General features: G+C 25.2%; 8 protein-coding genes across 8 annotated transcripts; 3 read left to right on the plus strand and 5 right to left on the minus strand.

The window, feature by feature from the left end:
* Positions 1-176: 176 nt before the first annotated feature.
* On the minus strand, positions 177-2393 carry SRAE_0000042500 (FI18412p1; the record flags this gene model as incomplete). Its single annotated transcript, XM_024646314.1, has 3 exons — positions 177-1661; positions 1704-1868; positions 1914-2393. The coding sequence occupies 3 exons, from the start codon at positions 2391-2393 to the stop codon at positions 177-179; spliced, it is 2130 nt and encodes a 709-aa protein (XP_024500508.1).
* A 506-nt stretch (positions 2394-2899) lies between these two features.
* SRAE_0000042600 (Cation efflux protein family and Cation efflux protein transmembrane domain-containing protein) lies at positions 2900-4219 on the minus strand (the record flags this gene model as incomplete). Its single annotated transcript, XM_024646315.1, has 3 exons — positions 2900-3262; positions 3301-3784; positions 3834-4219. The coding sequence occupies 3 exons, from the start codon at positions 4217-4219 to the stop codon at positions 2900-2902; spliced, it is 1233 nt and encodes a 410-aa protein (XP_024500509.1).
* Positions 4220-5388: 1169 nt separating this feature from the next.
* SRAE_0000042700 (Hypothetical protein) lies at positions 5389-6259 on the plus strand (the record flags this gene model as incomplete). Its single annotated transcript, XM_024646316.1, has 2 exons — positions 5389-5555; positions 5992-6259. The coding sequence occupies 2 exons, from the start codon at positions 5389-5391 to the stop codon at positions 6257-6259; spliced, it is 435 nt and encodes a 144-aa protein (XP_024500510.1).
* A 56-nt stretch (positions 6260-6315) lies between these two features.
* Positions 6316-7984, minus strand: SRAE_0000042800 (Puff-specific protein Bx42; the record flags this gene model as incomplete). Its single annotated transcript, XM_024646317.1, has 2 exons — positions 6316-7915; positions 7965-7984. 2 exons carry the CDS (start codon positions 7982-7984, stop codon positions 6316-6318), a joined length of 1620 nt encoding a protein of 539 aa, XP_024500511.1.
* Positions 7985-8330: 346 nt separating this feature from the next.
* Positions 8331-9650, plus strand: SRAE_0000042900 (Pinin/SDK/MemA protein domain-containing protein; the record flags this gene model as incomplete). Its single annotated transcript, XM_024646318.1, has 4 exons — positions 8331-8446; positions 8496-9043; positions 9090-9395; positions 9451-9650. 4 exons carry the CDS (start codon positions 8331-8333, stop codon positions 9648-9650), a joined length of 1170 nt encoding a protein of 389 aa, XP_024500512.1.
* A 608-nt stretch (positions 9651-10258) lies between these two features.
* Positions 10259-12331, plus strand: SRAE_0000043000 (ATP-binding cassette sub-family D member 4; the record flags this gene model as incomplete). Its single annotated transcript, XM_024646320.1, has 1 exon — positions 10259-12331. The coding sequence occupies one exon, from the start codon at positions 10259-10261 to the stop codon at positions 12329-12331; it is 2073 nt and encodes a 690-aa protein (XP_024500513.1).
* Positions 12332-12447: 116 nt separating this feature from the next.
* Positions 12448-13820, minus strand: SRAE_0000043100 (Translation initiation factor eIF-2B subunit delta; the record flags this gene model as incomplete). Its single annotated transcript, XM_024646321.1, has 3 exons — positions 12448-13598; positions 13634-13742; positions 13782-13820. 3 exons carry the CDS (start codon positions 13818-13820, stop codon positions 12448-12450), a joined length of 1299 nt encoding a protein of 432 aa, XP_024500514.1.
* A 376-nt stretch (positions 13821-14196) lies between these two features.
* SRAE_0000043200 (Gp210) lies at positions 14197-19838 on the minus strand (the record flags this gene model as incomplete). The annotated part of the gene is made up of 2 exons (XM_024646322.1): positions 14197-19630; positions 19681-19838. The coding sequence occupies 2 exons, from the start codon at positions 19836-19838 to the stop codon at positions 14197-14199; spliced, it is 5592 nt and encodes a 1863-aa protein (XP_024500515.1).
* Positions 19839-21371: the final 1533 nt, after the last annotated feature.

The following is a 21371-nucleotide window of genomic DNA, read 5'->3' on the forward strand; positions in this document are numbered from 1 at the left end:
ATATTTTTTTACAACATAAATATCTAAAAATAAATAATATACACTTTATTATTATTTGTATTAAAAAAAAACGTACTATAATATATTTTTTATATATGTATTTAAAAATAGATTTTATTTAAAAAAAAAAATAAATGATGTTAAAATGTTAGATAACATGTACAAGATTTAGTTAACTATTTTGTATCTGATTCATAAATTTTATATAAAACACTATTCATTGATAATGATTCAGTAGCATCAATATTTTGTTCCTCTAATTCTTTTTCAAAAAATACACCCTTCTTCTTATTACATTTTGATGCTGATGATGGAGGAAAAAGTAAAGAATATTTATATGAAAAGGTATTTCCAGCTGCCAGTACAGCATCATGAATTGTTGGAAAAAAGAATTTCTTTGGTACTTTTTCAAAAAAATTTGCCCTTTCTAATATATCTCTGATAGGTGCTTTTGCTCCAGCAAAGTATGTTGTAACACCAGTTTTTCCTAGTTGATGAAATAAATCTATTAATGATGTTATACTTGTAATATCAATAAATGTGAAACCTGAACAATCAACAATTAAATAATTTACGATTCCTTTGGTAGTAGTTATTTTTTTGGTATTTGAATGTCCCATCAAAGGTGTAATTTTTAATGATAAACGTTTTTCAGGAATTTTTTTTATTTCTATAACATCATTATTTATTTCTTTTTTACTTTTTTTTTTCCAAATAACTTTATTAATTGAATTTTGAAAATGTTCAACATTGGTAAAAAGTAATGGAGCATCAAATCGAAAAATAACAATATTATCCAGATCTGTAACTCTACCATACCTTCCTGTATCTCTATATTCTTCTGTTCCAGTAAGTTGTGATAATGTATACCAACGTGGCCATTGAATTCTAAAAACAGTTGTAATTAAGGCATATCCTATTGATATCAATAATCCTTCCATTAGATTAAAAAATGTTGTTGAAATAAAACTGACAATCCATATTGAAAAATCTATTTTTGAAATTTTCCATAATACCTTTAATTCTTTTACTTTTTTAAAGACAGATTTTGTTGAATAAATAATTATTACTGCTAATATACACATTGGTAATGATGCTAGTAATGGAGCCAAAAATAAAATAACAATTAAAATTAGTAGTACTGTAAATAAAGCTGATAATTGTGTATTAGCACCACATTCTACATTAAGAATTGACCGTCCAAGTGCCGATGTAACAGGATAAACACAAAAAAATGAAGATAAAAAACTCGTTAATCCAATTGCTACTAACTCTTGATTATTGTCACATTTTGTACCAAGTTTTCTATTAAATATTTTGCACATTGATAAATGAATTGCAAATGCAACAAATGCAATTTCAAAAATTTCTCCAACCATATATGGAAGTAATGAAATTTTTGGTATAACTGCAAATGCAAATCCAGTTGGTACATGATCAACAACTTCTAATTCATATTCTGAATTAAAAGAAAAATAATATGATAGTATGGTACTTGTTAAAATAAGTATTAATTCAAAAGGAATAATACACTTAAATTTCTTTTTAATTCTTGGATTTATAATATCTTTACCAATATATAAAACAATGAATGAAAAAAGTGATAAGATTCCTCCAATTTTATTCATATTTTTCAAATTCCAAAATATATCAAATGTTTTCTAAAAATAATTTTCTAAAAAAATTTAAAAAAAAAATGTTACCCTTAAAATATTTCCAGGACCATGGTTAATTCTAGTTTTAATTTGAAAAAGTTTACTTGCTTGTGCAATACAAACATGAACAGCTGCACCAACAGAAAATCCCGATACAACTTGATCTGACAAGTAGGACGCTAAAAATCCAAGTCTAAATAAACCCATAACAATCTTAAAAAAAAATTAAATAACAATATATATAATTTTTAATCATACTTGTAATATTCCAACAAAAAATACCATTGTTGTGACAATTGTAATTTTTTCTATATTTTCATAATCTTTTTGAAACATTTTTGTAAAATTATACAAATCAATGTGTTCATTTTCATGAATTTGAAGATACTCAACTTTTTCTGTATTTTTAATAATTTCAAGTTTTGTAACAATATTATTTACCGCCACACCAGTCATCAAGGATATGATAGCAAAAGGTCCTAAAGAGATAAACTTTGATGTCCCAAATATCATATAAAAAAGTACAGCAAAAAAAGAGGTATATAAACCATAAACTGGATCAACATTAGTTAGTAAAGCATATGATAAGGCTTGTGGGATTACAACAATTCCAACTGTCACACCAGATATAATATCACCACTTAAATATTCTTTATAATTATAATTACAAATTAATTTTAAGAAAGGAAATATTCTAAAAAAAAAGTTATCCCATGATTCTATATTATCATTTTTCATTAAAGAAAAAATTTCACCAAAAAGTGTTTTTTTATTTTCATTATTATAATTATAAAGGGTATCAAATTCACTCTAAAACATTAAGTAAAATTAAAACATAAAATTACCTGTGTTCTAAATTGTTTTCTGGGTGTTGTTTCAGTTGAATACATAGTATTAATTAAAAATTACATTAAGAGATTAAATATCAAAAGTTAACTCTTACGATGACATTTGTCATTTATTCCAAAAAACCCCTATAGTTAGCTATATTTTGTAATTATAGTATGACATTATTATATAAAATGTATGTAAGTATTTTTTTTTTTTTCAAAGTTGATTATGTATTCACATTTATTTTTTTTTTTATTAAACATTTACTGACAAATATTCTTGTAATAAAAACCTATATACAAAGGCATTTTTATATGGCAAAATATAAAATGAAATAAATAATTCTCTTCAAAATTATTGTTCATGAGATCAATTTCCGTTAACAATTTCTAAATGATATAAAAAAAAATCATTTAAACAACAGCAATTGAATTAACATTTGAAGATGATTTACTACTTATCTCATCATCATCATCATCTTCATATACAATTTTTGTTTTATTAACTTGAACTGATACAAAAAAACATCCAAATTGTTCTTTTAAAATTTTGTTTGCTTCAGATATAATTATTTCAAAATTTGCATCATCTGTTATTTCTAAATGTACAGAGGCACAATGTTTTTCCATTGATAAAGACCAAAGACGAAGTGAATGTAGTCCTGTTACTTTATCAATGTTAAGTAATGTTAGTTTAACAGTTTCATATGAAATGTGAAATGGTGTTGCTTCCATTAAAATTGATAAAACATCTTTTATGACATGAACTGTGGTTAGCTAAAAAACAGGTTAATTTTTTATAAATAATTTTTTACCATAACTAAAATTGAAAATGTTAATGTACATAAAGGATCAGCTAATTCCCATCCTGTGTATTTTATTATTAATCCTGCTACAACAACACCAATAGATTGTAATAAATCTCCAATTACATGTATTAATGCTGCTCTAACATTAATATTTCTATGATGCTTATGATGATTATGTTTTGAAGGTTGAATTGTTGTTAATTCAGATTTACTATTTCTATGTTCATCCATATGACATGGATGAATATTATTATTTTTTGTGTTATGTGAATGACTAGTGTTATCTACATGACTATGGGCATGTGAAATTCCATAATGAGAATGTGCTTGATGACCAAAATGTAATATTAACATCATAATAACATTAAAAACAACACTTGCTCCTGCTGTAATTAACATTGTATCAGCATCAACTTCATAATCATTATTATAAATACGGATTATTGCTGTAATTAATAATGAAAATGTCAATACCCAAATTAAAATAACACTAAAAAAAACAAATAAATTATTTAATAATAAAAAAAATAAATAATTACCTTGCTAATGCTCCAATCATTTCAGCTCTATAAAAACCATAACTAAAATTAACTGTTGGTTTTTTACGTGCCATTCTAAGAGCTATTATTGAAATAAGAAAACCAGCTAAATCTGAAACCATATGAAAAGCATCAGTCATGATTGCTAAACTATTTGCAATTATTCCACCAGTAAATTCAAGTGCAATAAAAATAATCGTAATCATTGAAACTAAAATTAATACATTTTCGGCTTTTTTGGATGTTTTTGTTGGTTTTGTTTCTATAATATTATCTGGATCACAACAAACAATTAAATTAGTTGATTTTCTTCGAACAATTTCATCACTTGAATTATTTTCATTAAAATTTTTATCTGAAACATTTTTTTTTCCTTCACAATTCATTGTAAATTACAAATAACTAAACTAAAATTTAATATATAAATATCTTTATAATTTACAAATTAGTATTGCGCAAATTAATTTAAAATAATTATGAAATATATATATAATAAACGGAACACCAACTTGATTGTAATATAATATTTTAATAAAAATAGGCATCTATAACAAAAGAAGATGATGAATAATTATAAAGATTATTGTTAATTTTGTTATTTTTCACCATCTTAATATATGTTTATATGCAAAAAGTACATAAAACTTTCAATAATATTATGAATCAAGAGTAACCTTAGTTATACTTGTTTCTTGACGTCTTATCAAACATCCATAATTCATATATACATATATATATATATATATATATATAGTTAATTGATGAAAAATAGAGGCGTGTTAAAAATGTGAAATTTATTATAACATTAGTTACTCCTTCTATTGAATTTTTGTTATTACTTTTTAATTTATTTTTATCAAATTTTTAAAATAGGAATGTTTAATAATATCATAACAAAAATTAATATTTTTTTTATAAGAAATTTCAACATTCTTATAAGATTTGAACAAGAAAGTAATAACATTTAATATTGAATTTATAAATTTTTATTTTTTTTTTTATAAATACTTTTGTAAATACAAATACAAAAATAAAATAATAGTCAATAATATTTTAGATGTTATTTTTTTATCATCATTTAAAAAATGTCAAAGATATTTGTAAATAACAATTATTTTGACATAAATATAAATTTTTAAAGATTGTTAGAATATATTAATTTAATTTCTTTTTTTCAAATGTCTATATAAAAATATAAATCAATTATTCATTATTCAATTAACCTTGGTAATCAATCATTATTGGTATGCAGGAGTTGTTTCTAAGCCATGCATATAATAATATACATCTTATCATACATAATTTATATAACTTCCGTCATCTTGCCATTCAATGCTTCTAGAAAATCTATTATAATTGAAAAAATGTAATTGAAAAGTTATTATAATGTCTCTTGAGAATATACTCAAAATTAAAAAATTGATTAAAATATTATTTTAAATACCGGAAAGACTATAATAGTACTTTTACAACTAGAATGCAATAAAGATATATCTACTTATATTTTATACAATATTAATACGTTAGTTTATTGTATCAAATTTATTAATACAGTATGACTTATCATCGATATCCAGTTTATCAATTATTAAAAGGAACAGTATTATTTAATGAAACAAAAGAAGACCAAAAAAATGATATAATTTGGTCAAAAGAATCAAAATATCACTCAGAATTTGGTAAAATTAATCGTCATTTTAAAAATATTACTTATTATGAAAGGTAAATTTTATTTCTTTTTCTATGAAAAAAAAATTAATTAAATTATATAAATTTCTTACAGTTTACTAAATCTGTTAATAATATTATTTCAGTGATTACTAATTTTAGATGTTTTATATTATTTTATTAAAGTTAAATTTGTAGTATTGCAAAAAAAAAATGTCATCGTTTATAGTTCTTTGTGTTTATAGTTCAACTAATTAATTAACTATTAAATAATAATTCATCATTTATATCTTTTTTTTTATACATTTTATATGATTAATAAGTATAAAAATATTGTTTTTAATATATATTTTATTACTAAAACATTTAAATTTATTTTAACGATCTTAAATTTATAAGTATATTTATTATCATTAAATATTTCTAACTATTTATGATTCATTTTAAAAATTAAATTTCTTTCCATTTATTTAAACATATTTATTTACAGGGAAAATTCGTCATTATCAAACTATGTCTCATTTCTGATTTTAGGTTCTGTTATTGTATTCATCGTTGCATTGGTAGCACACCATTTTGCTACATTACCAACAATAAGAAAAACAAGAAAAAGGAAAGACGAAATAGTTAGAAAGATGGAAACTTCATATGCCTTGATATCACAGTCGTATGGACTTGAAACTGAAGTTGATATGTCACCTTATGAAAAAGTTCGGAAAAAAAGTCTTACCGATATTTTTAGACAATTTAAACTATAAAAAAAGTATTTTAAAATTTTTACAAACAATAAAAAAAAATTTCTTAAATTTTTTAATTAAGTACGTGGCTTTTTGGAGCTTGTTGTAACTTTATCATCATCTTTGGCCCTTTTTTTACTACTTTTAACAGCATCGAAAAGTGTTGAGATACCAAAAATATCATCTTCTTTCTCAAATTGAACAGGACCTGATCTTTGAGCTGATCCATCAGTACCCGAAAAACCTTTGCTTGGCACAAAACGATTGGTATTAATAACTTTATCGAGATCTTCACCATATGGATCAGCAACATTTTTACTAGGTCTATATACATGTTGTTGAACATTATCCATTGCTCTCCATGGTTTATCATATACAGCATATGTTTCATCATTAATACCACCTGAATCAAGACCACTCGATTTTCCAAATAACCTTGAATCAAATTGTACCTCATCTGTTCCATTAGACCTTGTATTTGGAAGACCAAGGGCAATTTTTTCACTAATATCACGTTCTTGTTCACGTTTTAATCTTTCTAATTTTTCAGGATTTTTACGTGCAATGGCTCTTTCACGTCTTCTCTCATCTAAACGTTCTTTTCTGATTTCATCTCTTTGCTTAATTTCTTCAATATTTTCTTCACTTTCACCAACTTCTGTCTTTAATTTCTTATTTTCTTCTCTAGCTTTTCTGGCCATTTCACGCATTTTAGCTTCTTGATCAATCTTCTCATTTTGGGCAACTCTCTTCTCCATCTGACCTCTCATTTCAACGGCTTCTCTTGATTTTCTTTCAGCAATATAAAGTGCTTCACAGAATTTACCAAATTTGTCATTTATCTGTGTTTCATGCATTCCTCTACCATCTGAGGCTAATCGTTTATCTAGAGCAACCACATGACCACGTGGATTTTTCCAATTTGATATACATGGAGGAATTTTCCAATCAGCCTGATCTTTTGCAGTTGCTTTTCTCGTTGGAGAATGTAACACTGGAGGGGGTGGTGAGGGTGGACCTCTAGGAACTTTTTGATTAATTTTAAATTTTGGAGGTTCCATTGGATCAACTTGTTCTTCTACAATTTTTATTATTCTTTGTTGTGGAGCTTGACCAGTTACTGAGGTCATCTGACTACTAGGTGTGTATCGAATATATTGTGATTCTCCAACTTTTTGAGCAGGTTTAACAGGTAAAGCAGAAGCTATCTTAAACATTGTCAATTTTTCAAGTGCTTTTTTTGTCTCTTCTGTAGTATTAGCAATTTCATCTTCATTTGGTTTTGCAATATCTTCATCATCCTCATGAAAGTATTTATTTTTTGTTGAAGCTATACTAGTATGTACAAGTCTATTTTTTGAATGACCTAATTTGGCAAGTGCATCATAACGTACTTTTCCTTCATCATCTGTTTGTAAAGCAACAATATTTGATTTCTTATTTACATTACCATCTTGTCCCATACCTAAAGGATATTGAACAATATGTATTTCTGGAAAAGCACCACCATCACCAAAATCTTCTGGTTTACGAGGAACAAAATTTTTTCGACATCCATAGGACGGGACACGAGATGAATTTGTACTTTGACCAATTTCTCTACCTTCAAACCATGCATTACTTAAGGTATCATTTATTGCAAAATCATTATTTTTTGAAATAGGATCTGGTAATATGCTATAAATAAATTGTTATAATTATTTTTTATTTAATTTTCTTAACTTACTCTGTTAATTTGATAGACATAATACATACAATATAAAAAAATTTTTAAAGAAAATAAAACTCCAAACAAGTAATAGTTCTCCAAGCATTTAGTCTCATTACGAAATCATTTTAATCAAAGGAATCTTTGACATATAGGTTGACATTAGTGCTAGTTTAGTTTATATGATGTTTTTTTTTAACATTTTGGAATTGTTAACTTCTGTACTTTTTTTATTAAATTTTTTTAATACATTAAAATAGTCGTAAGTACATTTAATGTTGGAATTATGCTTTTATTTGTAATCAATGAATCTTATACCATAAATAACATATATATATTAAAATAGTATATAAAATTATTTTTAAAATTTTTATTTGTAGGATAATGACGGATGATTTAGAAAAAGATCTTCAGGAGGCTCAAGCTGAACTTGCTAAATTAACAAGTAAAATTAGTGCAATTAATAAACAGAAATATCCATCTTTTGGAAAAGATAGAAGGTATTTCACTAGTAATAATTTATATTTTTTTATATGATGTATTTTTTAGTGCCTCTGCTGTTAAAAGAAAATCAATTGACTACAATAGTGATGATTATGATAGATCTAAAAGACGACGTTCAAGAGGTGAGGGAAATGGTGTAAAAATATCATGGAAAGAAAAAGTTTCTGAATTACGCTCCCAAGAGACAAATGATGAGAAAGCAAGAAAAAAACGTTTATTTTCTAGTTTATTATTACCTAATCTCCGTCCAAAAAATAATTCACTAGAAACAAAATTAAAAGAATCTGCAGAGAAACAAAAAGAAAAATTAGATTCTATAGAAAATTCATTGAGAGAAAAGAAGGAGTGTGAAATTGAGGATTTACAGAAACAGGAAAAAGAATTGTATGATAAAAAAAAGCAAGCTGAGTTATTAGTTAATAAACTATCATTAAAAAAAACAATTATTGAAAAAGCAGAAAGAAAAATCTTGAATTTAGAGGGATGTATAAAATTTATTCAAACAAAAACAGTACCAAGACTTTCGTTTTTACCAGCTAAACACACTCTACGAACAACAGAACTACTGAAGAAGTCATCTAAAAGTGTTAGGGGTAAGTGTTTATAAAAGATAATCTTAATTATTTTTTTTTTTCTTAGATGAAATTGAAAAAATTTCTTATATTACAAGATATCAAGTCAATCAAATTGAAAATTCATCATCAGCTACATTCAAAGATGTTGCTCGAGGAATTGAAAATGGTACACTTGTTCCTGAATTTAGTGAGGATAAACAATATCTCGAAACGACAAAAGCAGATGCATCTGTGTCAGATGATAAACAAGGTCAAGTATCGAATGAGAAAAATAAAAATACTAAGAGAGAAAGTAGTAATTCTATTAATAGTAGTAATAGGGAAGAAACTTCTGATGATGAAGGATCTAAAGAATCGGATGCTGAGGAAGGTATGTAAAATTTTAATATAACTAAAATTATTATTTTCTTTTTTTTTTTTTTTAGAGAAATCTGAAAACTTCAAGAGTGATTCTGGGGCAGATGAATCTGGAGAGGAAGAAATTGATACAATTGTAAATGACTATGATAAGTATAAAAATAACAATAAAGTAGATAAATGTGAAGAAATACCAAATGATGATGTAGAGTCAAAAGAAGCTGAGAATTCTAATGTTATAGATAAAAGTAATGTTACTGAACTATAGTTTATCGTTTTTTTTTTTCGAATTTTCCACAAATTTTATTTTTATAATTTCTTCAGTTTTTGTTTAGGTAGGCTCATAATATATTTTAGATAGTATTTGTTTTGGTTGTCAAGATATTATAAATTACCAACATCATATATTATGTGGTTTCTGCTAATAATTTATTCAAGTTGTAACGTGTCTTAATATTTAAAATTTCAAACATGTCAACTATCATGTTTTTGAATTCTCTAGTAAAAAAAGTGGCGATCTGTAATAATAATAATAATATGGTATCTTTTTTTACAAAGATATTATTTTTTTTTTTATAAACAATGAGTAATAGCTTTTTTTTTCTCAAGAAATAATTATTTTTACGTTATAATGCATGTCCTTGATTAAAGTATTTACATTCATAGCACAAATTGTCATTGATTTATTGGTTGTTCTTTGTTTAAGCTGTAATATATTATCAGCTTCAATACTTTATCAGCTTTGAAACAAAAGTTATATATATATTTGGTGTTAATACATTTTAGATTATTTATAACATTGGAATGTTTTAATTTACATGTAATAGATTATATAAGATACGGTCTTTTTTCTTTTTAACGAATTTTTTAGCAGTTATGAAGCTTGACTTTGACTTATTATTTGGAAGACGATTGTTAACATTTATTCATATTCTATTTCCTGATTTTAAAAGTACAACAACATTATTGGTTTTTTTATTGTTAATTATTGCAATTCTTGATCAAATAGCTACTTATTTTATTGGAATACTACCAAGTGAATTTCTTGTTATTTTGGGTAAACGTGACAATTATAATTTTAAATATCTTGTATTCAAAGCAACAATTTTTATCATTTTCAAGGCTTTTATCCTTTCTTTGGTAAAATATTTATCATCATTACTTTATATAAAATGTCGAGAAAATTTTAATTATATAATTCATCGTTTCTATTTTAAAAGACATGGTTTCTATCGTCTTAATGCTATTGGACAAAATATTGATAATCCTGATCAAAGAATGACACAAGATATTGAGAAAGCAACACGAATATTTTGTACTGATTTATTATGTCCTATCATTTTATCACCACTAATTATAATTTACTATTCATATTTAACATTTATCTCAGCTGGATGGATGGCACCAGTATCAATATATATATATTTTATTATTGCTACTTTAACTAACAAAATACTTATTTCACCTATTGTTTCACTTACAAATGAACAAGAAAAAAGAGAAGGTGATTTTAGATTAAAACATGTTGAAGTAAGATGTAATACTGAAAGTATTGCATTTTATCAAAGTGGATTATTAGAAAATGTTTTAGCAAATCAAAAATTAAGAAAATTAATAAAAACTCAAAAAGAACTTGTGTATAAACGATTTATTCTTAATTTTATTACTAATACATTTAATTATTTTGGTGGGACACTTAGTTATTTGATTATTGGTATTCCAGTATTTTTAACAAAATCATATGATAATTTAACAATTGATGAATTAACAGCATTAGTTTCTAAAAATGCTTTTTTTTATATATATTTAATTCATGCTTTTACAAATTTAATTTCATTATCAGATAATTTAGGAGCATTGGCAGGAGTGACTCATCGTGTTGTTGAATTATTTGAAGAATTACGAAGATTACATGAAGATCGCTTAGAAACTGAAAGACCTCCCTCAACAGTTCCATCAAGTATTGTTATACTTGCTTCTAAAGATAAACAAAAATCTCATGTATTTAAAAAATTAAATTGTACCAAAAAACAAGATGTAGTTGTTGAATCAGGTTTAAAGAAAATTGAACAATTGCATGGAAAGCAAATAAAAAATATTATAGATGCAGATAGTGATAATGAAGAGGCTGAATGTTTGCTAGATGAATTACATGTTTCTAATTTATTAGATAATGGAAGAGAAAGATTACCAAATGATCCTTTTGGTTCTTTTTCTGATAATGAAACTGTACTAAAGTTTGATCATGTTACTATATCTAGTCATTTTGATAATTCAACAACTCTTGTTCATGGATTGTCTATTAATCTTATAAGTGGTAAGAATCTTTTGATAACAGGAGATAGTAGTATTGGAAAAACTTCAATATTACGAGTGATGGCTGGTTTATGGAGTCCCTCTTCTGGTAAAGTTGATAGATTATGGAAAATAAAACCATCCACATTTTTCTTTACCCCACAAAAAACATACTTCCCATTTGGAGGATTAACGCTTCGTCAACAAATAGTATATCCATTAAAAGCTCTTTCAGTTGAAAATGATATTCCTCAATTTCAATATATTTTAAAATCTCTTCATCTAACGAATTTACAGAATCGTTGCGGTGGTTTTGACAACCCTATTGATTTTGATCTCAACGAAAATTTATCACCCGGAGAATTACAACGTCTTGCTATTGCTAGAGTTTTATATCATAAACCTAAATTTGCTTTTCTTGATGAAAGTACAAGTGCTGTAGGATTAGAAATGGAAACAATTATTTATAAACTATTATTAGAGTTTAATATCAATTTTGTATCTGTTGGCCATAGAAACTCATTAAGACAATTTCATGATAAAGAATTAAAATTACTTTCTAATGGAAATTGGAAGACATCAGATATTGATTCTGTTTCAATATCTAGCAGTGGTAAAAGTTTCATTGGAAGTAATTCAATTTTGGCGATTTAGATATCATAAAAGTTAATATCTTCGGGTAGATAATTATTATTTATTTTGTATATTTAAAAAAAAATAAATTTTCTTTTAAAAGAAAGTTTTTAATAAATAAATAAATCATAAAAAAATTATTGTTCATTTGCCAATTGTTTAGCTTTAAGTACAGCAGGTGCTGAACTTGGTGGTACAATTCTCATTTCAGTTACCAAAGCAGTAATTAAGTCATCAGGTATAGCCTCTAATGGTTGTGAAGTTAAAGCCATTTTTTCTTTTACATTCTTCTCAAAAGTTTTAACCATATCAACAAATTTATATGTTTTAGCAGCAATAAGAACGGGAACATTAAATGATTGAGCCACTAAAGCAACAACACTACTACCACGCTGTGATACAGCATAACCATTACTTAAAATAGCAGAACAACCTAACAAAACAATATCAACATTTTTCATAACATTTCCAACACAATTTAAAGTTGTATATGTACATTCAATACCCATCTTTGATAATTTTTTAGCAAAAGATAATCCATTTCTTTCAACAGGACTTTCAACAATTGTAATTTCAAGATTTTTATTACGTAATTTACTTTTTAAAATTATTTTTTCAACTAATGGACATGATCCATAAATTAAAATTTTTGGAAGATTTTTTAATTTTGTTTCAGTATTTTTAATAATTGCTTCATCAGCAGAAACAAAACATGAATCAATATATCCATTTAATATACTATTCAAAGTTTCTTTTGCCTCATTTGTAGAAATATTAGAATCAAGATTCATTATTTCTCTTTTTAATTGTCTAATTATATTACCCAAAGCATATGGAAATGGATATTTACTATTTTCAGTTAAATATGATAAATTTGGTTGGATGGCTGCATTCAAATTCAAGGCAAATGACTTCTCAGAATCTTCTGGTTGAAATTGTTCTAAAAATTCTTGAAAAGCATATATAAATTCTTCACAGATAGCATCTATTCCACATATTGATCCATTATCACATTTAGAAAAAAATGTTAAGAAAGGTGGATTTACTTTTGAAACACCTATTTGTGGAATTGATGTTACCTTAGGTTGAACTACCTCATCTGAATTATCAAGATTGAAACGTGTCCTTTTAACTTTAGCAGTCCCAAAGAAAGTTTCAGTCTGATTTTTTCCACTAGATGTATCAGAAACTGTCAATTTTTCTGAACCTTCTTTTTTCAAAGAACCACCATCTTTTGATACTTTTTTATTTTGTTTACTATCATCATTTTTTGAAGTTGTTGCATTTGCTATAAATTAAGCTTAGAACACAATAATATAATACCTTTTTTAACTTTAGCTGCAGCTTTTTTTGCCTTTCTTTCAGCTAAAATTTCTTCCTTTGTTTTTTCTTGATTATTTAAGTTAATTTTTTTTGTAGCATCAACTAAGTCCTAAAAAAATTTATATATATAAAAATTTATAAAACTTACATTGACATTTGAATTATTTTTTTTATTTTTTTGATTCATTATAATTACCAATTAATTTTTTTACCAAAAACAAGATTTTGAAAATTTAAAATAACATAAAAATCATCTTACAACAAAATTTGGAAACACGTCCATACAGAGATAACTTTTTTTAAAAATTATAGTACATATAAATATTTTTATAATAAGTATTATTAAGTTGGTATTTGATAACACAAGATTATGAGTTACTACTATAGTAATAATTTATTGAAAAAAAAAACTAAAATTACAAAAATACAAAATTAAGAAATGTTATATCTTATTCTAAAAAACCTTATTTTAAAATTATTCAAGTATTATATTCAGGAAAAAATATATTCCATTTGACTGCTGCTAATAAAGTAAAAAAAAAACAAGTTTTTTAGTTGTAATATTACAGTTTGAACCGGGAACCTTCTCTAGGTTTAGAAATAATTGATGGTCTTCCAATTTTTTGAATTGATTCATAAATATGAGGTTTCCTAATTATAGATGGTGTCGATGTCCGCAAAGGAGGAATTCCCAAAGATTCTGAAGTTTCATTATTTAATTCTGAATGTGAAAGTAAAGAATTCCTTTCTGATCTAATTGAACTTTCTCTCTGGGACATAGTGCTTCTATAAGTATCATCTATATAAATTGGAGAATATTCCGTTTTCCCAAATATCCACTTGTAAAATAAAAGAAGAGCACATGCAACAAAAGCAGAAAAAAGTATACAAAATATTGTTTTGTTGTCAAAGACGAAAAATCTCATGATGAACAATTTCCTCTCAATTTTACTGTCATATTTTTCAGTTTCAATTGTAACTGGAATAGTAACTGTTTGCAATGTTTCATCATTAGTAACCGTAATAAAACAATTTTTCAAATCAGCATTATCGACATTTGCTGATAAACCATTAAATTCAATTTCATAAAATAAATTTCCAGGTGTACTATCGTACTTTGAATATTCAACAGTAGACATTGGTGAAATAATAAAAGATACTGATTTACAATATCCAATCTTTATATGCTTAGAAGCTTCTTTTGGACCATAAAGAGACAAAATATTTGACGATAACGGTCCATTATTGAAAGTTAAACTAGTTTGATGAACCCTAAATTTAGGCATAAAAAAGGTTGTAATAGAATTTTCTTTGTAATTTTTGAATTTATCTACAACGATAACTTCAATTTTTTGGTCTTTATCAAAATGTACATCATTCATGTTGCTACTTTGATTTCTATGAATAATTTCACAAGCATAAAAACCTGAATCTGTATCAAATATGCTATTGACATAAAATAATTCTGAGATTGGTATGTTTGATGACTGTGGTTTAGTAAAACGAATTTTACATTCAAATGTTGGTATTATTTTATTCATAGATTTCAAATCAGATACGCTACAAGAATGAGTATTTGTTGTTTTTGTAGTATCCGTTGTCATGAAAACAAAATTAAAAATGTATCTCGCATTGTCAAAGTTAGAAATATAACTTGGTGATGAAATAAAACTTATTGAATCAGCATCATTGACTTCTATTGAAGCAAATGTTGAGATGTTACCAGGTAAAATGTTTACAAAAATATTAGCATATCCCTTATTTTTCATTATAAAACGACCATTATTTTGTGAAAAAGTATCAAAAGATGCTACATTATCATTATCACTGCTCCAAATATTTGAATTTTGACTATTATAAATATATCCATCAGGTAGACTGAAACAGACAATATCACTTGAAGTAAATCTACGCAAAACAGGTAAAATAATATCAAAAGCAGTAATTTTAATAAAATCTGTTAAACTTGATACTTTGTTATCAGAAATTTTTATAATAGTTTCTCCAGCTCTAGCAAGTTTAACATTAAATGAAAAATCATCATTTCTTTCAATTTGAGTAAAATCAAAACGATGAGGACGAAGTCCAACATCACCATCATGAGAAGAAAAAACTCTTCCATAGGAATCTAAGTACTTTGATATAATTTTCACGGATGCACCCTGTGGCATTTTAAGTTCTTTGTTAATTAATTTACTATCAAATGGTGATTCAACATCAGCATATAATGTAGTAGGAGTTGCAATATCAATACTTTCATAAATAGTCTTTGTTTCCATTGGTGAAGAATATTCAATCTTTAATGCAGCTGTGCCAATTTTGTCTAAAGCCTTAATTTCATCTCCTTTGACAAATGAAATTAAATCACTATGAAGTGGTACTGAAAATTTAACATGTGAATTATCTTTGTTTATTTTTAATTTCAAACTGGATCTTGGAGAAATAACAATTGCATCTGATGATACAATTGAGGGTACAAGTTTAATTTGTTCATACACTTCAATTCTTGTAGATGCTTTTAGTTGATTTCCTGAAGTTGAAAAATGTTTGTATGAATTTGGATGTCTTGTCACAGTGGCATGAATATTCAATTCACCCTCTTTAAAAACTTTAAATTTAACTGAAAATTTGTTTGTCAGTATGTCATCAGGATTTTCACTTTGTACAGGAATAACTTCAATGTCTTGATTTTTGCTAAATTTCCATTCCACATTTAATGGGTATATTGCACCACCAAATGAAAACGGTGATTCATTATCTCCAACTCCATAAATTGTTGCAAATATAACCTCACCAACATATGGAGAATTTGAAGATAATTCAATTTTAATACCTTTCAATGAAACAACTTTTAAAAGTACCTGCTCCAATGATGATTTAAACTGGTTATTTAGAGAAATTATTTTAACATAAGATTCACCAATGGTTTTCTTTGTAAGAATTAATCCATTAGAGTCAATATCTGCAATATTATTATTTGAAAGATCAAACTTGACTTCAGGAAGTGGTGTTGGTCCACCAACAAATTCAAATTGAAAATGAGACTCTGTTAAAAGTGTGACTACTTTTGGAGATAATTCCATTGGTGAAAAAATTTGAATATTGTAAGGGTCACTAGTTATTATTTTATTCTTCTTATTTTTTGTTGTTGCTGTTAATGTATAAATTCCATACTTCATACCAGTTACAGTGTATCTATTGAATCCTATTAAATTTAATCTTCCAAAATTATTATTTTCCAACATTTTTACATCCATTTGAGAAACATTAACATTGTCAAATTCTTCATTATCTGAACTTAAAAATTTTATATCTACTGGTATTTCTGAACCAATTTCAACAGATGGTAATGACTTTATAACTAATTTACTAGTTTCAGATACCTTAACAACTATGTCAACTTTGCTATTTAATATACAAATATCATAGATTGTAATTGTATTAATACCTCTATGTTGAGGATAAACTTCAACCTTAAAATCTGCCGAAAGAAGTTTAACATTAAGATTAGATGACTTATCAGTTGAGAAGTAAAAATGTCCCGATCCACCAACTAAATCTATTACACCTTTGTCATCAACTTCATTCCACAAAACTAATTTACTTGGAGATGCTTTGACATAATTTACTACATTTAATGAAACAGTGGCAGAAACATCATACGATATAAGTATTTTTTCATTGTTTTTGAAGATATTTCTAAATGAAGAAAAACTTGCAGTAACATCAATCTGTCCTGTAATAGATTTTGATATAGCTGTAGCCACGATTCTATTAGTTTTTGCTGGATGTAATTCAAGTACACGTTTGTTTGAACTGCTCCATACTATATTCATTGAATCAGATGAGTCAAAGTGTCTCTCAATATCATCAATAGAATCAATACAAGACCCAAATGCTGAAGTAATTAATTCATTTTTTGAATCCATATAAATAGTAAGAGATTGTTTTGGACATTCAGGTAAGAAATGATTTGAATCTCTACCATTATTTACATTCATATTAATTCCTAATCTTTTGGGAATTGAGCAACAGACATTAACTGTAACTGTAGAAACTTTAGGTATTGTGTTAGTTTCTGATTTCCTATTACCAACATTAATTGTAACCACTGAAGATGAAACAGAATCTCCACAATAAACGTAAAATTTATTTCCTGACTTCTTAATTGATATATTGTTATCATTTGATATAACATCAGTGAAAAATTGACTTTGATCATTAATCCATGGGCGTGGACCTTCAGAGAAATCTAAAGAATGAAAACTTCCAAGTGCCAATAATAATTGTCTTTTTGATGGCTTTACAGGATAGTAACTGGATATATCTTTTGAGATAGAGAGACCATTAAAATAAACTGATATTTTTGTATCTCCCAATGCAATAGCCTTCAATGCTATCTGATGGCATCCTATCTTTTTAATAGACTTATCTACATCAATAATTCTAAAAATTTTTGTATCTGAAATTGATACAGTAAAAGGAACTGAACTGCAATCTGTAAACAAAATTTTTTCACCACTACTAGATTCATGACCAAGTTCGACATTTAAAACTATATCACTTCCTACTTCTGCTTCAAGAAAACTTTTGCCAAACTCCAAAACATTTGGTTTTAAAATAGTCAAAGAAGCTTCAGCTTTATTTAATTTATTTTGTGTATCGAAGACTTCTATCTTAGATTCTCCATAATCATAAATAGATAAAACACCATCATTAAGACCAATTTTTCCAACATTTGAATCTTTTGAATACCATATATAACTTCCACTACCACCAACAGCTTTTAATTGATATATAGATCTCATAGTTGGGAGGTAAGGAACTATAATTTCTGATGGAATTATAGAAACTTTATCTACTACAAAAACTTTTTGTGTTCCTCTGATACTAGGAGATAATTTTATTAATTTTCCAGTTTCAACATCCATAATAGATTCATAAGATGAATGTATAAAAGTTTCACCAATTTGCAATATCTTAACTACAGCAGATGTATGATTTTTAGATATAGATAAAATTTCAAAATAATCACTTGGAAAATTTGTATTAAATTGCATTTCATTTGTAATATAAATATGATTTCCTGAAGCATCTGTTAAACCTATAGAAATTTCAACTGTATCACCAATTTGAAGATACCAATTATCATTATTTCTATTATTGGTGAAAATGATAGAGTCAGGTTGTACAACATATATATGAGCAGATTCACGTTTAATACTTTCTCCTTCATGCTTCAAAAAAGAATCAATGAGGATAACCTCAGATTGTCCCAATTTCTTAGCAATTATTTTAGATGTTCCTTGTTTAAATTTAACAATATTATCATCTTCTAATTTTAAATAATATTGTTCAGATGGTAAGTTAATTTTCTCCATTCCTTGTTGTTTTACTATACCTGCCATATATTCAATTTGTGAATTTATTGTCATGTAGATATCATTAGAAGGAATTAGTAAAAGATTTGCTACAACATTAAAAGTAATAGAAGCTGGTGAAACATTATTAAAATGTTTATCTTCAAATTTAACATCTAATGTAGCTGTTCCTGTTGAAAGACCTTCTACTAAAATAACGTAACCTTTCTTTTTCTTTTGTTCAAGCTCACTTATACAATATGGTGCATCATACTTTGAACGTGAATATGGTATTATACGTAAAGGTCGACCTTCAACAGAATTTATAGACCATTCAAAAGGAATATTTGAAAGTGAAGAAAAACGTTCACCTTCCTTATTTTCAGCTTCAACATACACCTGAGATGGAGATGCTTCAATAAATAAAAGTTTTGCATTAGTTGTTATAAATATCTTATCTACTGTATCAACAGCTACATCACAATTTAACAAGATGTTAGATTCAATATTTTCAGCAAATACAATAGCTGTTTGTTTTGCTTGATAATGAGAACGTGATACAATTTTTGCTGAGGTAGAACATCCAGGACTGTCAAAAATAGGTTCTACTGATACAATTTCATTTCTAGTTGATCGCCTAAAAATTAAAATTAAAAAAATCTACAAAAATTAAAAATAAAAATTTACCATTTAAAACAATGACCCTCAGGATTAGATACAGAAAGTAAAAAAACAGACTGAACTTCGGGATGATATGGTAGTAAAATTCTGGGTACGTTAAGTCGAATAGAATTAACTTTTAAAAATAAGAAGAAACAAAAAAAGTAAAATATTACTTTTTTCATCTAAAAAGATAAATATTAAGAAATAAAAAATAATTTAAAAAAATGATAAAAAAAAAAAAAAAGAAAATGTAGGGACAAATTAAAATTAAATAAAATGAAAATCAAAAAAATGACTAGTACATATAAATACTCATTATTTTCAGACATACAAAATATAGGCGCTTTTTAAAAATATGAACAAGATACCAACAATTTTTCGTCTTGAGACGAATGTTATTACTTTTTTTAAAATGACATTAGTTTTATTAAATTACATATGTATATGGTGAATGAAAGTATATTCTTAAAGCTTGACAAAAAATATTTTGTTTTTAATTTTTAAAAATAATATATTTTTATTTCCATTATTTTCTAATTTTAAAAATTAAAAAAAAGGCATTTAATATGAATAAGTTTCTTGAATGTCAAACAACACTAGTAATATAAAAATTACTTTTTTTTTATAAACATTTTGCAATAGAATTAATTCATCTACAAACTGATATACTTTAATCTTTGAAAAGTAAAAAAAAGACATTTCTGGTTAAGATAAAGCATAAATTTGATTTTGAAATTATTTAACTTTGATTTAAGTTATTTCAAAATAACCGTTCTTCCTTAATAAAAATTTTTTAATCAAAGTATCAAGTAAATTAAATATTTTAAAATCAGTCATAATATTTTGATACATTTTTTTTCATTGATACAATTAAAAACTTTAAATTAAAATAACTTTTTTACAAAAATTAATCATGTTACTTGATATTAACATACAATAACTTTTCATGGAATACTTTTTAAAATAAAAAAAGATAACTTTTTTAAAGAAAATATCAATTAAGAAATTGAAAACTATTCCGGAAACAAAATTTAAAAGATTACTAATCAGTTATACCACTAATATATATCTATCTATACTTTGATTTATATTAATTATACATAATTTTTCACTTGAAAGTTTCTTTTATTTCACCTTTAAAAATAATATTTTAAAAATTATTTAAATATAATTTAAATTATTGTAATATTTGTATGTATTAAAATTTACTTGTGATGTAGAAGTGTTGCATCAAAATGTCAAATATAATAAATTATATTTTGATAAATATAAATAAGTTATTTACTATTATGTGCCACGTTTATTTAAATTTTACAAATTTTTTGATATCAACTTTTTTTGGTAGTTACTTTATTTTAAAATTATAACATTTTGACTTTAAATTTAATATAATTTTAAAATAACTTGTTTTAACTTTCTATGAGTATACTAATTTAAACTAATATTTTTAGTATAAATTCATTAAAACAAAATTTGAAATTTTCTTTCAAAAACACAACAAATTATTTATTTAAAATAATAATTTTTTTTTATTTTAAAAACATTATTTATTTGATAAAATTTTTTGTATAATCAATTTAAATAATAATAATAAAACAACTTTTATTAATTAGTAATAAAATATAATGATCTTTTAAATAAACGACATTTATGAAGCTTTAAATTATATAAAAAATTTTTTTGTAGAAAGAAATAATACAAAATATTTTTAATGA

Source organism: Strongyloides ratti, scaffold srae_scaffold0000002 (assembly GCF_001040885.1).
Source record: "Strongyloides ratti genome assembly S_ratti_ED321, scaffold srae_scaffold0000002".
Taxonomy (NCBI): Eukaryota; Metazoa; Nematoda; class Chromadorea; order Rhabditida; family Strongyloididae; genus Strongyloides; species Strongyloides ratti.